General features: G+C 38.9%; 1 protein-coding gene across 9 annotated transcripts in view; it reads left to right on the plus strand.

Moving 5' to 3' along the window:
• Nucleotides 1-17,049, plus strand: part of SHC3 (SHC adaptor protein 3) — a 73,993-nt gene that overhangs the window by 42,209 nt on the left and 14,735 nt on the right. For all 9 annotated transcript variants that reach the window (XM_048291025.1, XM_048291024.1, XM_048291020.1 and 6 more), the window contains 4 exons: nt 6,216-6,279; nt 8,912-9,031; nt 12,169-12,222; nt 16,373-16,424. In XM_048291025.1, the coding sequence (XP_048146982.1) occupies nt 6,216-6,279; nt 8,912-9,031; nt 12,169-12,222; nt 16,373-16,424 (290 nt within the window). The remainder of the gene's footprint in view (nt 1-6,215; nt 6,280-8,911; nt 9,032-12,168; nt 12,223-16,372; nt 16,425-17,049) is intronic.

Here is a 17,049-nt window from a genome sequence, read left to right on the forward strand (position 1 = left end):
GAGTGGAGAAAAGCCTGGTGGTCATAAAAGAAATTAAAGGATTGAGCTCCTTAGCAGATCTAAAACTTAAAGTACATTTCAGTTTAGATTTTTTTTTTTGTGTCATTGACCATATTCTTGACAGTTGGAGGGTTGTCTGTAAGGAAGGTTTTGTAGCTGTGCATTCAACACCAAGGTTTTATATGCCTTTACTTTATATTCATCAAAGCTGTGTATGCATGCAGAGTTTAGAGATATAGCTGAGGTGTGCTGGTAGGATAAACAAGTTTCACTCTACATTTCCTAAAGTAAGACCATTGTTCAGAACTACTGTGTTGGAAGAAATCATCAAGATCAGGTAGACTGCTCCATTACTGATGAATGAAACTGGATTTTCTGAAACTTACTTGCATGTTATGAAAGAAGGTACAAATTGTACAGAAACTGTCTCAAATATTCCTTAAAAGGTTAGGTCATCTATAAATACAGAGAACAGAGCATACCAGTGGATAAAAAGTTTCTTTGCCAGTAAAAGCAAAAGAGTCTTTTGAGGTGCATTTGTTTCTCTTAGGAGATTAATGGAAATCTCACACTGAAGATGCAGGAGCATAGGAATAACTATCATTAGATAGATTGCATACTACACATCTAATGATGTGGTATTCTATGCCTAATAGTTGCCAAAGCCAACCACTTGAGTGTATAAAGTTTATTCAGTAAACCAAAAATTAATTTGGCCAGCTTCCTTTCATTTTCTGCTTTTAGATTTTCTACATGTGAGAAAACTCCATTTGAAGAAACAAAATGAGGAGCTGACAAAAAGAAAAAGAAGAGTTGTCATCTTGATCTACGAGTGACATCAGCTTGTGTGACACATCTGCTTGATGTCACCTTATTCCACAAGTTTAAAAGTTTTCTTCCAGGCTTCCTATCAAGACAGGCTTCACTTCGGTCAGGATGGTGACAAATGGCATCACTCAGTCTCTCTGCACTAGATTCTGTGGGGGATTCCCTTCAGGGGTGCTGCTGCACAGTGCTCTGGATTTGTGGCAGTAGGTGCATCTCCGCCGCAGAGTTAGCCTCTCCTTCCTCTCCACACCCTGCGATTCGTTCTCCTGAGCTACTGTTTCAGCCTTCCATCCTCCAGACATGGTCAATCTTCCATCAAATACTGGTTTAGTCTTCAGACGTTGGGAATGTCCCCTGTGCTACTTCAGACAGCACATGCTCATTTGCCTTTGCAAATGAACAAAAAATATTCCAATTATTAAACAGACTTCTAAAAATATGGGTTTTGTCTCTGTTTTTTTTTTCTATTTTCTCAGAAGCAAGTTATTTTTATATTTAGTACAGACTTTGTTTCTCCTCAGCAAATACTGGTACAATACTTGGTAATGATTAAAAGTTACTAAAATTGACAGGAACTTAGTAATGTTAAGAAATAACTGTGAGCCTTCTGAACAATTCTTCCATTTAGAAAGTCTTTCTTTTGATGTCTGTTTTTCAACCTGTGTAGTCCTAAGCTTTTGAGGTGGGGAAATATAAACTTGGGAACTACAGGACAGTAGAATATCTTAACAAAAGAGTATTAGTAGGTTTTAAGTATTGTTACACAAAGCATTTCAGACAAAAAGTAGTCACATTTTCTTACCTCATTATTTGAGATGGCTTTACTTTTTCCAAATATGTTGAGAAAATCTGTGGGTTTTGTATGTATCTGTTATTTCCCTGAAATAAGAGTTCTGCAATTCTGGGGTTTAATTAATTAAATCCTATTAATTAAGAACAGGAACAATAAAACATCACAATCAAAAAATGGAGAGTATTTTCATGTGATGATGTTTCCTAGAGGAGCACATTTGAGCTTCCTGTTATACTTTGTATAACAGAATAAAATATCACTAAAGCTATGAATGACACCAGGGCATTAGCCTTTTTAATGGAACTAAATGGCAATATAAAATGCCCCTTTTTCTGTCTCAGATGTCAAGCCACTTTAAAGAAGGGTTGGTCAGTCTCAGAAAATGAATATTGGTGATTTTTTTACTGAATACACTTGAATGCTGAAATTATATTCAAAATATGCAACATGTTTTGTGCCAAGAAAATGACTCCACAGTATGGCCATCTGCAAAGCAGAAAATACTCTTGGACAGATTTGGAACTCAGCATGTGGTCCCTACTGCAGACAGCACAGTAACTAATTTTACAAGAGATCGGCATAACTCTATACTGATTTTCGTCTGAGCCTAGCTAATGAAGCAGGATGTAGCTTAGAAAGGTGTAATATGTGTCTGTGTCAAATAATTTTCATATTGGAAAGGAACCAAATGTAGTCACATCCAACTTTACCAAACTGCACAATATTTAGCCATGCAGATATATACAGAACTTTTATTTTTGCCTTACTTAGGCGAGTGTTTCTTTGCACAAGTCAGGTGATGGCAGCCTACCAGCAATACCTGTTCCTGGGCTTGATTTGTGACTCAGGTGTTTGTGCTGCTTAGACATTTGCAAATTTGGTTTGCTGCAAAAAAAAAAAAGGTTACATCTGCCCTGTGCTACCTGGCAATGCAAGCTGGGAAAAAATCTTTAGGCCAGTCTTTCCACATCGCCAGGCTATCTGTGCACAACCTCACCCCCAAAATGATCTGGAGTATTCTGAACAGAGTGATCTGGAAACTATTATAGAATCATAGAATGGTTTGGGTTGGAAGGGACTTTAAAGACCATTGAGTTCCAATCCCCCTGCCAAGGGCAGGGATACCTTTCGCTGGACCAGGTTGCTCAGAGTCCCATCCAACCTGGCCTTGAACACTTCCAGAGATGGGGCACCCACAGTTTCTTTGGGAAACCTGTTCCAGTGCCTCACCTCCCTCACAGTGGAAAATTTCTTCCTAACATCTTGTCTAAACCTACCCTTTCAGTTTGAAGCCATTCCTCCTTGTCTTACCACTAAATGCCCTTGTAAAAATCTCTCTCCATCTTTGTTGTAGGCTCCCTTCAGGTACTGCAAGGCCACATTAGTTCACCTTAAAGCCTTCACTTCTCAAGGCTGAACAATCCCAATTCTCTCAGCCCGTCCTCGTAGGAAAGGTGCTCCATCCCTCTAATCATCTTGGTGGCCTTTGGATAAAATGCATATCAGTGCAGTGACAGATGTTCAGTTGTCCTTTTTTTTTTTATTATTTTTTCAAATACTGCTTTTAGACTCCTTCACTCCCACACAGGAAAAGTACTGTGCCTTCTGTTTCAGGCATGCGAAGAGTTGCTGCCAGGACACTCTGACCTTGATTACACAGAATTGCTCTATGAATATGTTTTCTGAAGTTCCCTGCATTTTCACTAAAAGCATTGTTAACTTTAACTCTGCAGTTGCTTGAATACATTTAGTATTCACAGAGTTTCAAAACCCAAAGGGTCCCAGTCTTCCCACAGCCTTTGGGAACACTGAGTTCTGTAAAACTGAGATATTTTACCAAAAGGAAGACAGGTAGCTGGAAATTGTATAGTACTTTTTTACTGAGTGAAAGGATGTGTAGCCCAGCTTTTCCACTCTCAGTGCTTTCTCTGCTCTACCGAGACAGGGCGTGCAAGGAGTAGTCAAGGCTGCCTTGCCAAGTCTTGCCCTGGCCTTCAGCCTTTTCAGCTAGTGTGTTTCCTCACATATGCTCAAGTGGTAGTTTTGATCAACAAGGTCCTTGAGTCAGATGGATCTATTGAGTAACACACTTAATGTCTGTTTGTCAGGAGCTGGCAGATAGAAGAGCTAGTAGCAAAACTGCTACAAAACCCAACCCTGCACTAGAAAAATCACAAGATTGCACACATTTTTTCTTGGGTGCAGTGGCCTGGAAATCCCCTTGTCTTTCTATAAGTTCCATGCTGCCACTAGAGAGAGAAGATGATGGGGGCAAATAGGAAGAGAAAGGAAGTTATAGACTAATTTATGTCTCAAGAATATATCTCTGAAATCCAAGTCTTTCCTGTGAGACGCAAAACCTGCAAGGTATCTCAATGCACCAGTTGGAGCACTGGAAGAGACAAAGATGAGACAAGTGTTGGTGATGTCTCTCTGAGAGCAACTTGCAGTCAAAATGCCTGGGAAACGAAGACATATCTGGTGAAGCAAGAGGCATGGGTCTGAAAGACTGAAGTGGGCTGGAGACTGCCACTGGCCTGGACTTCCCATTCCATTACCTCCAAATGGTTTGCTTCAGCAGAAGAAAGAGCTGGGAAACAACAAGTTTTAGCTCATTAGCCAGGGAGGCTGACTCTGTAAAAGATGATGTCTGTTTGTTTTTCTTGAGTCAAAGACAAGCATTTATGGTGAATTTTTCTATTGAGAGGTATACTATTTACTTTTCCCTGATTACATTTTCAGGAGTGACCTATGTCTCAGTATCATGGTGATCGCTGTGTGATGCTTGCTGTGCTTTATTTCTAAATTCATCAGACCTGTTCTTTTAAACCAACTGCTTTTTACTTGCTTTGTAAGAAAATCTAGCAATTACTTTAAAATGCTTGTTTGGAGTAAAAAGAAATTGTGGTAAAGGTGGGAACTAAGTACAAGCACTGAACCATGAAATGGGGTGCAGTTGTAGCTATAATGGCCTGAGTACATATGTAAGGCAGGATTTGTAGTGAGAAGCAATTTTATTAGATAAACAGATGTAGCTGGGGGAATAAGACCAGTTATGGAACAATCAACCTCTCCTCTAGACCTAAGGAAGATAATGTGCTTGAAAGATTTTTTAACCATCTTAAAAAAGATTTTTTAACCATTTTTAGCAAGAGATGCATCTTTATAGCATCTCTTGCTATAAATCTCACACTTCTTCAGAATGGCAGGACTGTAAACCTGCTTCAAGTCATGTTCCATTCCCACAAACACCCACTTCCCCAAACCAATAAAATGTGATTCTTTCAGGTGATTCAAACTTTGGATTGGATCCTAGCTAAAAGCTCACAAGGCATAATGATATAGCAATTACTGATTGCCACCTGATACAATCTGTAGCGCTTGCTGAGTCGTTATGAATTGAATGCTGCTATAAGTGTATGACATTGTTCTCCTGACTCACCTGTTGATCCTGTGCATAGTTGAAATACACTGCATATGGCACAAAGTTAAAATCATTTATGTCTTTATCCAGATGATGTTTCAAGGTTTTGATTGACTATTCTTTAGCTTGTAGTTCATTGTCTCCCATTCTGTTGTTTTCTAGTTTGGGTTGGGTTTTTTTTGGTTGGTTGGTTTGGTTTGCGGTTTTGGAGGGGGTTTTTGCATAAAATATGTGTTATTTTCATGGTTTTGGCTCTAAATATAATGTGTTGTTAGTCTCAATACATATTAAAAATAGTTAAATAAGGTTTGGAGTCACCTTTGCTCATTCCTGTGAAGCCATTCTGTCTTGCAGTATCAGGGGGACAAGCCTATTAAAGCCTTGTACCTGGTGGTCAGAACAAGGTCTGTGTGTACAGCAGCAAATTCTAAACACTGACCAGACTGACTATTCAGATAATAAGTTGCTAAATACTGAAAGGAACTATAAGATTTGTTTGAAGCAGTATGATTTCAAGAGTTTTTTGGTGTGCAGTTACTCTTCTATGAAAGGGTATGGATTCAGATCAGTTTTGGACATACATTTCTTTCAGTCGACCTGAGTGTGATGGGAAAAATGAAGCAATATTAAAAAATTAATTTTCTTTATAATGTAAATTATAAAGATTTAATTTAATTTTCTTTATAATGTAAACATAAGGCCACTAATAAATTACTCAGATTGTATTGAACTAGTATCAATTAAAATGTTGTACATCTCATGTACTGTATAGAATGGACATATTACCAGGAATATTTTGGGTTCTGATACTATCTAAAGCCTGGTGGTTTTGCTCTCATTGGAAAAGTGCATAGTATAGTAGTAAGAAAAATTATGATTTCTAACTCTCTTATTAAAATAAACATTTTTTTCAAAAAGAAGATGTTAAGCAGTGTACAAAAGTGAGACTTGAAGGATGGTATTAAGAGCAATATGCTAATTTACAGTGAGAAAAGGTCTTTTTAATAGTGTGAGGAAACATTTTATTTTTTAGAACAAAGCTAACTGACCTGCTAGCTGTCCTCACTTGTGAACAGAAATACAGTCGAAGTTGTTCTTTCCAGTGCATCTCAAGTGTAATGAAGAAACCCACACATTCTTTTGCCATAAAGCTTTTTTCTGTCTCTTCAGGGAAGCAATCAGTCGTGTTTGTGAAGCCATGCCTGGTGCCAAAAGAGCCTTCAAGAAACGAAAGGTATTTTTTTCTCTTGTAGTGCAGTTGACTGTATTTTCTGTGTTCAGCACAGTGGAGACCAGGCACAGCAGGCAGGTGACTTTAAGGCAGCTTTGAGAATTGCAGATGATTAATCATTTAAAGTATTGGCTGTTTTCACCCACTGTATATTGTTGCTTGCCCTTTTGGTCAGGATCTGCTTTTCTTGGCATCTGGAAGTATAAATACATCCAGGATGAAGGCTGTGCCTTTATGCTCCTTCCGTAGAAACCTCCTCCTTTTATTTTATTTCTTTTGTAGATTGGAGGTGGAAGAGTTAAAACAAAAATGGGATGCCTTTTCGTAAAATGCATAACTAAATTATGAAAATAGGTGCTGGAAGATACCGCAGAAGCCCAAAACATATATAGTTTTGAGAGTGACTAGATTTGTTATTGAAGCATAAATCTACTGATGACATTTAATGAGTTTGGTAATCACTGATTTCTGGAAATGGAAATAGCATATGAGGTGATCCTTTGTTCCCTGTGTTCTTTCCGTAAATACCTGTGGCTGATGCTCAGTGCCCAGCGCTGATGGTGAGTCCACTGTGTACCTGACATTTTGTTACCATGCTTTTATTTTTGTTTGTGTGCTGGGAGTTAGAGGCTTCAGACAGGGAGAGTCTCTTCCAGAGGCCTGCTGGCAAAGCTGGGATGTAATGCTGTCTCTAAGGGAAGAAGCATAGAAAGTAGTTAATTATAGGCCTCGTGTGTGTTCTTAGGCATGGGAGGAGAATGGGCAGGTGAAGGGAAAGGTCTGCCTGCCTCCCCAGCTGCTCCACCATCTAGGCAGAATCTCAGCAAAAAGGGATGGGATGAAATGCCGCTTGTTTGCAATGGAGAATCATCCCCTGGTAAAATCAATCATATGTGACAACATGTGTCATGGTGTCATGGGAAATTGACTCAGAAATTAAGGTTACGGTTTCACCACCACCAAATTTATCTCATTGGCTTTTCTTGGTTCTCTGGCTTTTCATTTTAAATCAGAAAGTAAAGACGAAAGTATCTTTCTTCTTGGATAGCAAAATGACACAAAATATAGTTGGAAAAATAAGTTAAACAGAGTTCCAAGTGCCTAGTGACACACCGTGCTGCATTACAGGTTTTACAAGTAATGTTGCTTATCAGTTATTGAAAAGACATAGCAACAGAACTTCAGATAAATGTGAAAGACATGTCTCTGGTATGTATATTCATCATGTTTCTGCCAGTAGTGGCATATGAATTTGGTTAAGGTGACATGTACTTCCTGAGGCCAAGTTTTCACACTTTACCCACACTGTGGATAGGTGATCCTTAGGCATGACCTGGGAATCATGACGGATTAAGGAAAGAAGAGATACAAGAATATTCAAAAGAGTTTTTTTTATTGCAAAGTTAATGAAGGACTAGCTCTGTAACATGACATGGTTGAAATAGTGCAGCACAGGTTACACAGGAGCAGTATGTAGGTAGTGTATTTTTAATGAGTTAATCAGAAGGAAAAGAAACTAAAATTGAAAGTATGTAAAATTTCAGGACTACAGAAGCTCAGGTGTGTCCATCCTGCTACGAACAAAACTATGTAAGCTTGCAGGCAGCTTAGGACAAATGCAAATATAGTGGCAGAAGAACACTGCCTCCAGTCACAGTTTTGCTTTTATGTCCTAATGACCAGTATAAATATTCATCAGTGAAAGTAGAGCAAGTGGAAGGACTTGGTCTGTTACTGCTGGGCAGTCTGATTTTTTACAGGCTGTGGTTACTTGAATGAGGCTGCTCTCATGCAGCTATGTGGCTCCCCATAGTTGTCAAAGGAGAGAAGTTTGTGAATTTTGCTTTGACAGCATAACATCTATTGCAAAAAACCTCCTAAAAGATGGTGAAATGCCTACAAAACTTATCAATATTATTACATTCCCTGTATTACATTCTTAGACTTATTCTCTGAGAATCTTTAGATGCATGTTGTACCCCAGCATACAGAGGTATTATTTCATCTATATCTGGCTTTTATCTACTGTTAAGTTTGCAAGCAAAGTCACAGAATGGTTTGGGTTGGAAGGGACCTTTAGAGGTCATCTAGTACATAACACTCCATATCCCATTTTGTGAGCATCCCAGTATCACTACAGTCCCACTTTCCATGTGGCAAGGGGGTAGAACAGTTGGTAGATGCAAAGCAAACAACAGATTTCTTTTTGAGAGTTGAAGCTATTTTTACAGAATAAGAACATTGTCATTTTAAGATATTGACTGAAGGCATTCATCTTAGGCAGCTTACTTGGTCCCTTGGTGAAGACGAGACCTTGCTGTCTCACAAAACCCCTATATTTTTGGTCAAGGGTAGATGAATAACTGCTTGGCTAGTATCACTACTACTACTACTACTACTACTACTACTACTACTACATTATTATTATTATTGTTGTAGTAGTAGTAGTAGTTAGTAGTAGTATAAATAGAGAGAGAAATAATTTCCAGAGGAAAACAGCTGTGGCAATTAAATGATCTTTGAAAAGTGATAAACTTTTGAGAAGCCTTTAAGATCACCACTAACCCTGCATACAATGAAGGTCATTAAAAAAAAACAGAGAACAAAAATCTGCTTTTTCCCCCCCTCCTCACAGCCACCAAGCAAAGTCCTTTCTAGCATCTTGGGAAAGAGCAATCTTCAGTTTGCAGGAATGAGCATAATGTTGAATATCTCCACCAGCAGCTTAAATCTAATGAATCCAGATACAAAACAGGTGAGTGTAACTTCTGTATTAATTTGTGAGGCTTTTGATGAACAGCCTGCTGCACAATTATTTGCTGTCTGCCAAATACTCCGTTGCTCAAAGTCATTATTCCTCAATAATATCATAAAATGAATGAACCCAAAATATAAATCAGAGTGGAAGTCAGATAAATTCACTAATCAAAAGAACTTTGATGAATTATTTTCTTCATGCCATGTTTCAGGTAGATTGGTTTTGCTCTTAAAAGACCTATGATGTGAAATACCATTTTCTGGTCATGGGAGTTCTTACTGAATAAGATTACGAACTTTCAGAGTGGTAAAAGAGATGTGCTTGGAGTAAAAACTAAAATACTGAATGTACATTCCCAATTTTGTTGTTTTCTTCCCATTTGGAGTCTTAAAGGGCAAACTATTCCTGAGGCACGGCTAAAAATACAGCCTCAGGGATTTTGCAGTGCAGTGAAAGGCCAGTCTTTTAGAGAGACAGGGCAGCATTTTTAAAGTAACTCATTTCTTCTTCTCTGTGTTGAAGGTATAGACAGACTTTGGGGAATCACTGCAGTGGTTTGTGAATGATGTATGAGACGAGAAAAATCCTTGCTCAGAGTATATATAAAGAGGAAGCAGACAGACATGCGTAGTCACTGCTGTGCTATTTGCTGTGAACCACATACTGCGTTGGGGCACGCAACTTTCTGCCCAGATACAGCCAGAGAGGAAAAAGTAAAATTCCTATTGTCCTTTGGAGCCTCAGGGTTAAAAAACAAGAAAAGATATATATACTAAGAAAAAGCTTGCTGTTTATTACTATGTTTTCATTTGTATATCTTCATTCTTATCCTTATTTAGAAAACATTATCCTTATTTATCCTTATCTTATCCTTATTTAGAAATCTTCTACAGTGAGCACTGAGACTGTGGGAGGAGTGCTATGACGGGCTGCAGTAGTTTGTAGCTTTACTATGGAATATACACAGCAGTGCTTTTCATAAGGACAGTTACCCCCCATCAGAAGCATAAGCACTTGATGTTAATTAGGTCTACTAGGAAAGTGCCAAATCCTGAAAGTCACCTTGTAGTCAACCAATGCTAGGGCAGAAATGTAGTTAAACTGATTTATTCCAGAGAAGAGTCATCCCCCACATGTTTTGCCTTTTCTCTGAGTTGACAAAACTGTTGATCTTTCTCTCATATCATTCTTTTTGAGGCAGATTCTTCTGGGTGCTGCAGGCCTGGGAAATGTCTGGTTTCTCAGTGCTCCCTAGTCTGGCTGTGGCCGCCCCTGTTTCTTGTTTATGCCGAGGATTTGATTTGCAGATGAGCACGGCCTAGCAGCTTTGCCCTTTGAGGCCCCCAGCAGGAAGATGGCTGCAAACTTTTATTGGCCTCTTTTTCCCAGCAGATCTGGAAGAAAAGACAGTGTTGTTGGCCCTTGTGGTAGAAGGAAAGTAACTGCACGTACCCCTGCAGAACAGTTTTGTGAACATATTAAACAGGGATGAGTGGTAGACGATTTTGTTTTGTTTATTTCTTTAAAATGCAAGTTGACATAGATTGAAAGGTTTCTGAACTATATGCCAAAATTAGCGAATTATTTTATTTTGAGCAATGCAAGGCATTGGTAATTTGCTGTGTCTCTTTTCAGTATTTTGGTATTGGCAGAAGTGAGGTGGGGAATACCCCTACCTCAAACTAAGCTAAACCAAATAAGCTGTGGAGTTAAAACAATAAAAACCCTGACTTGAAATAATGGTTTCAAGCACTTTTCAGCTTTCTTAAAATTTGGAAAAAATTAGTTTAGTGACAATCTGAAATAATCTGTCTTTTATATGATGCTGAAGTAAAAGATTGGGTTATTTGCATAAGTCAAGACAGTGGTAATATGAAATAGAACATCAGTTCTATTGTTAGGCTATTCTACATGCTATATGTATTCTATATTGCATATACTCTACTGTTACTTTATCTTTATGGGAAAAACAGAAGGAAATTGTCACTGATGAGTAACAGAACACTAATTCACCAGTGAACACTTAAAAACTAACCACATCTTCAGAGGCTGTTGTGGGACAAGCAGGGCTTTTGGAAATGAAGGGCTCTTTATACAAAAGAAACACTACAAATAGTAATCAGCTCTCTCTGACTTAGCAAAGCAGCAAGATACAGAGAAAGGCTTTTTTCTTTACAAGGATGGTAGTTGATAGTTCAGGTCTTTAAGAAGCAGATTAGAGGAAACAGCCCAGAGAATATCTTTCTAGCCTATTTTGTTTTTTCCATAATGGTTTTTTGTATATGTATGCGTGTTGCAGGATCCCCACTGCAACAGTTCCCTCTCCATAGGCACTAAACAGGGGCCTGTCCCAACCCAGATTAATTCCTTGGCATGGCTTTTGTGACTCAAATATCAAATGAAAGTTTCTTTCAAATGATATTTTCTTTCTTGGTTGTTACATGATTTCATTATTAAAAAATTCCGTAAGTTAATTCTCAGAATAGCAGAGATGTTCTGCTTTTATTAGAGGTTCAGGACAATTTGTCTCTTCCCAGAGAAATATCATATTAGTTCAAATTGTACATAAGCAATTTGAATTTCAAATGCCCTGGAGTGTGCCTGTGAATTTGTCCACAATGCTACACTGCAGCTAGATTCACAATTCTGTTTGTATATTGCAAACATGTTGATGTTTGAAACATAAAATGACAGTAGATGTTGGATGCAATGTTAGGAGCCTTAGCTGGTGTACAGGTTGGCATGGTTTCATTGATTTCACCAGAGTGGCATCAGCAGAAAAATGGTTTGATGAATAGGACCTTTTGTTTCATTTATCATTATTTGTAATAAAGAAAGTGAGTTTTAGCAGATTAGAATTTCTCCAAAGATACTCCCTGACAGGTCTGTTTGATTTACTGGAGTTCTGAGCATGTTTAGCAATTTTACAGTGTCCTGGTACATTTTTAAAAACAGCAGAATAGATACATTCATCCTAAAGTTTGTTTATATTATCATTCTACTCTTTTAAGTCCTTGTAGGTAATTTTGATCTTGATTTTGGATTTTCACCAGCATACAAGCAAAAAAAGAAATCAAAATTGCAAACTGTAAGAAAAGGATCTGACTCACACTTATTCTTTTTGATCCATACAGATCATAGCAAATCACCATATGCAATCCATCTCCTTTGCGTCTGGAGGTGATCCGGTAAGCATTTCTCTAAAGCCTTCTCCCACATAGATACTGCTTTATGAGGACTGTGTGATAAAATTTAGTGCATATCTTACTAACAGAAAAATATAACCACAGTAGCTCCTGTTTCTTCTTTCATAAATTTTTCTTGATTGTTGCCATCAAGTACTCTTTGAGGGGAGCGCCTCACAAGCGTTCATAGATCCTCCCCTTTGAATGACTGAAACAAAAAGGATCAAGGGACTATAAGCATTCACATAATAACTGGTAAGCAGGGCTTCCTTTTTCAGAGTAATGTAGTATAGTCATATGGGCGTTGTATGGATTTTTATCCTGACTGTTTCTCATCTTGCACTTTTTACAGTAATAGAACATGTTGCAGTTATATTTATAATATTTATAGTAATGCATGCTTGTTTTTTTATTTTTCTTCTTCTCAAGCGTAAGTGTGCATTGAGAAGACTGTGCTAAATTCTGCCTGCAGGTATATTTGATGCTCTCATGCAGCTTGAAGACAGGCTTTCAGGAAAAGCACAGATCTTCCTCTCTTGTTTTGCAAAGCTTTTAGATACACCTACAAATTTGATTCATTTAGATCAAAGGGCAGATTCCTGATTATTGTGCTTTTCCTTATTTTTATAAGCTGTTCATCCAAAGGTATATTAATAAATGGGCTTAAAATGTATTTGTCACTCAGGAAGCAAGGGGAAAATTATAAATTAGTGATAGTGCTCACCTCTTACCCTAGAGGTTTGAAAGCTTTTAAACTTAGATTAATTGAATGAGTACCTTTTTCTTCATCATATGATTATCTGTCATGTATCAGTCATGTTCTAGAGGTAAGGCAATTTCTAGCCTGCTTTGTGCCTCTCAGTTCAACTCTGTTAAGGTGAAGATGCTTGGTGCTTTCTCTGTTCATTTTGCTATTGTCAGAAAACATAAAGATGAATTTCAGTCTTAGTGTAGCTTTGCTGAGCTCAGTACGATTACAGAAGGGAAAAGGACACAATATCACAATAATTTGGGGAACAAAAAATGGATCAACAGCAGCTTTGAAATACAACAGATTGCAATAGATGCTGTAAATGAACAATTCCTGAAGTGGGCAGAGGAGTGATTAGCACAGTTCCCTGCCTCCATAAGAAGGTTCTTTGCTGCCCATCTGCCATCCCAAATGCTAAGTCCTGGAAACACCATTTCACACTGCCCACTGATGAAATGATTTACCAGGAAAGAGGAGAGGAACAGCAGTGGAGTTCTGGATTTGGAGTAAACAAGATCTTCCAAATGTTTTAGAGAGAGAAAAATCTCGCTACTGAGTCAGTGTGCTACCAGAGAAATAAAATTGCATGGTGCAAGGGAGCCTACAAGATACAGTGAAATTGTAAGTTTGTGTCCCCAATAAGACTACTGCATGAATTCATTCTGGAGTTGGGAGGAAGAAGGTATTTATGAGGATCTATTGTTGTTCTACGAGCTTATCTCCGTGGTTTAGTAAGGACCAACTTTAAATCAAAAGCTTGTGCATAAAGCAGGTAGTTCTTTGTCCTGGGTGCACACAGAAGATGATAAAATGCAAGGATGTGATTTAGGTTGCAGCTTTATTTACTCATCAGAGGGCCTCCTGGATATAACTTTCATAACTTTCATAACTTTCAAGTGATTTCCACTTGGTGGAGGACTGCCACCAGCAAACTGTGTCTCCCAGCCACAGCTGGGCTCCAGACCATAAGTTTATCTCCTTATATGTGTTTTAAACTGGTTGGAGAAAGGCCATAGTGACCTAGAAAATTTTATCTGTGCCCATGCTTCTTCAGTAAGTGATTCCCTTGTTTTGAAGTAATTTTGGAGTTTGGTTTATTAGGAAGTGAGACTGCTCTCACTTCTCTACCCCATCAACCTTCCCGCTCTGGATATTTGCCTCCCATTTGTGAGAGCAATTAGCTTTATTACCTTCCTCACACTCCATTACCATTAATTGTATTATTCAAAATATAACCCCTGGAGAATTGTTCCACAGGTTTGGAGAACAGCTTAAAAATCTCCGTACCAAATCCTTCTATACACCATTTCAGAACCATTTTTAGTTCACTTCCAAGACTGTGTTCTCAATCCACTTTAGCTCTCTTCAGCCCCTCCTTATGATACACTAAGCAATTTTGCTCCATAGTAATTTCAGGTGGCTGTTTCCAGGCTGCCAGACAAGGCATGTGTTTTTGAAGATATCTGCAGAAATTTTGGGACAGAGGATCTCGTAAAGTCTAATAAGGCAGGTCTCTCAGAGGTCCCTGAAGGCAGTAGTTTTTCAGCTTCAGCCATACCTCCAAATTTTAACACCACAATGCAATATCTTTAGGTTGAAAATTATAGTTTATTCATGCTTGTTTTCAGTCCTTGAATGTCAAGTATCACTTTGCTGCATCAGCCAATCCCTGTATAGTCTTTGGATGGGGGTCTTCTAACTGAGCCATGGTGAAAAGTGCCCACCTTAGGTGCTTCATGGTTTGTTATAGTCAGCTTCAATCGCAGAGCTTTGGACGAAATAAGGAGTAGGTGGTCTCAGACTGTCACACCCACGCTAGCTATGAGATAGATCTATGATTTACTCAGGCATAAATGTATCCATTAACTATGCCTGAAGCAGTAAATGAATTGAACTGTGGCCCATTTTCTAGTCTTTCTAGCCCTGAAATAAATAACACAGTGCAATTTGCACCAACACATTCTCTCTCTTCCCTCATAGTGGTCTCTTGGGGTTGATGCTAAGCGTGTGCTGGTCCCTCAGAGAGTTTCAGGGCATGCTGTGAGAAAACAGCACAGAGAGACAAGGGCTCTGTATTATTTGCTACTATAGACATAGTCACTTTTGTTTTCCCCTTGCTTGTTGATATGAATCCTTTCTTCCACTGTAGTCACTGCCCAGACACTGTGCCACAGGATGTGTGAGAAATTACTAGACAAAATGGTAGGGCAATGCTTTTTTAACAGACTAACCTCACTGCTGCTGTGTCTGAGTGCCTTCCAACAATGCATTAAATGATATGGTTACACATCTGTCACCAGAACCAAGACTGTGCTTCGTCATTTCCCTTGCTCTCTCCTTAGGAAGGAAATGGTACAGACATTTGGTACAGTGACTTGTTTTGGGTGGGTGGTGGTGGTGTGTGCTTGCGCTAGAAAAAACTGTGCTGAAGAAGTCTGTCTTTTAGCTGAAGAATGATGTTCGTTATGACATTAGATCTTGGCATAATTGGGAAAGGTCTTGGGTCAGTCCCCTCAAAAGGCGTTGGGTAGATATACACAGCCAGCTGTAGTGTATCCTGTATATCCCTTGTGTTTAGTTGTACCTGACTAGCCAGGCATGTCAGGAAATACCAGATCTAACCAGGACTTCCTGATTCCTTCAAGGCAATATGGCATTTTTCAGATTTATCAGCAGGCCTGAGTATTTCCCAGAAACACAGGCCTTTCTGTTTCATCTGCATAATGATAGAAGTCTGCACCACTTGTGCACAGGAGCATAAGGGCGGCAGGAGAGGAAGCAAAAAAATCCCCCAAGAAGATGTCTATGTGCTTTTGCCAGAAAATCCACCAGGCGTGTGGCAACAGGTGTGGCAGGGAGCAGCCTAAGGGCTGGCGGAGGGTGTCCTGGGATACTGCTTGTCAGAGCCAAGCAGGGGCTGAGCACCTCTGTGCCATATGGCACTGCTGTCAGTAAAGTAAACACCTGCTTGTCACACATGAATAAATGCCATTGCTCAGTATTTCTGGGAGCAGCACTGTTACTCCCACTCTTTCTGCCACAGAACCAGATGATTATTCATGTTATGAACCGAAATCTCTGGGTAGTTTGAAGATAAGGACTTGTAATTCTACTCCCTCCTAAATGAGGCCTGAGCCAAATCCTGTTGAGTTTGTTTAATTGACAGAAGAGATTTTAAAATTCTGCTGGATTAGATCACATTCTCTAAAAGGTAAAGTGGTGCAATCAGTACCAAAACCCATAAACATTTATATGAGGTTTAAGTAGTATGCAACTGTAGAGCAAAATATGTCATTTGGGGCTCTGCCCACAGGACTGTACTTACTCTGGACTGTGATCTTTTGCTGTAACCAGTGAAAATATTTTTTTGCATTCATTGTAGATATCTTAATTTTTTGACAGGATACTTCAGACTATATTGCATATGTAGCTAAGGATCCTGTTAATCGTAGAGGTAAGTTAGAAATATCTATTTGAAGTCTGTTTTTCCTTTGAGAAACACAAATTATTCATGGTTTAGGTCAGATTCCACCCCCCACCTCCCCCACCCTCCACCCCAAAAAACATAAATGTAGCGCAATCTAAGGATTGCCTTTGACAGAGTCATGGAAAGATTGTGCAGCAATAAGAAGCAGCAGTTTGTTTCTCAGGCTTGGAATAGGTCATACTTGCTGCTCGTTCATACTCAAATATGAGTTTGGTTCTCTTCATCTCTTAAATCAAACACTTGCCTTACTTGGCTGTGTGAGCTACTAGGCAATAGCCGAGTCTTACCTACACCCAATCACTGTGCAAGAGCTAAGCAGCCCTCTGATTAAGTCATTTGATGAGGCAGCTGAATCTGCTAGGTCTTCTCAGTACATGCCTAACTCTTCCTGGCAGAATCAGATTCTTTATCAAATAGCTAGCTTTTGAGCCAGCTTGACATAATTCTCTTTTTCGATGAAGTTTTCTTCAAGGTTGTATTGCTTTAGTAGCTATCAGTCAGGGACAGGGACCTGCTGGTTGATTGTGTTCACTAGGTCTTAATGCACAGTATTTTGTAGTGTACTATTCATAGATCATAGTCAAGAACAGAT

Source organism: Corvus hawaiiensis, chromosome Z (genome assembly GCF_020740725.1).
Source record: "Corvus hawaiiensis isolate bCorHaw1 chromosome Z, bCorHaw1.pri.cur, whole genome shotgun sequence".
In the NCBI taxonomy this organism is placed as follows: domain Eukaryota; kingdom Metazoa; phylum Chordata; class Aves; order Passeriformes; family Corvidae; genus Corvus; species Corvus hawaiiensis.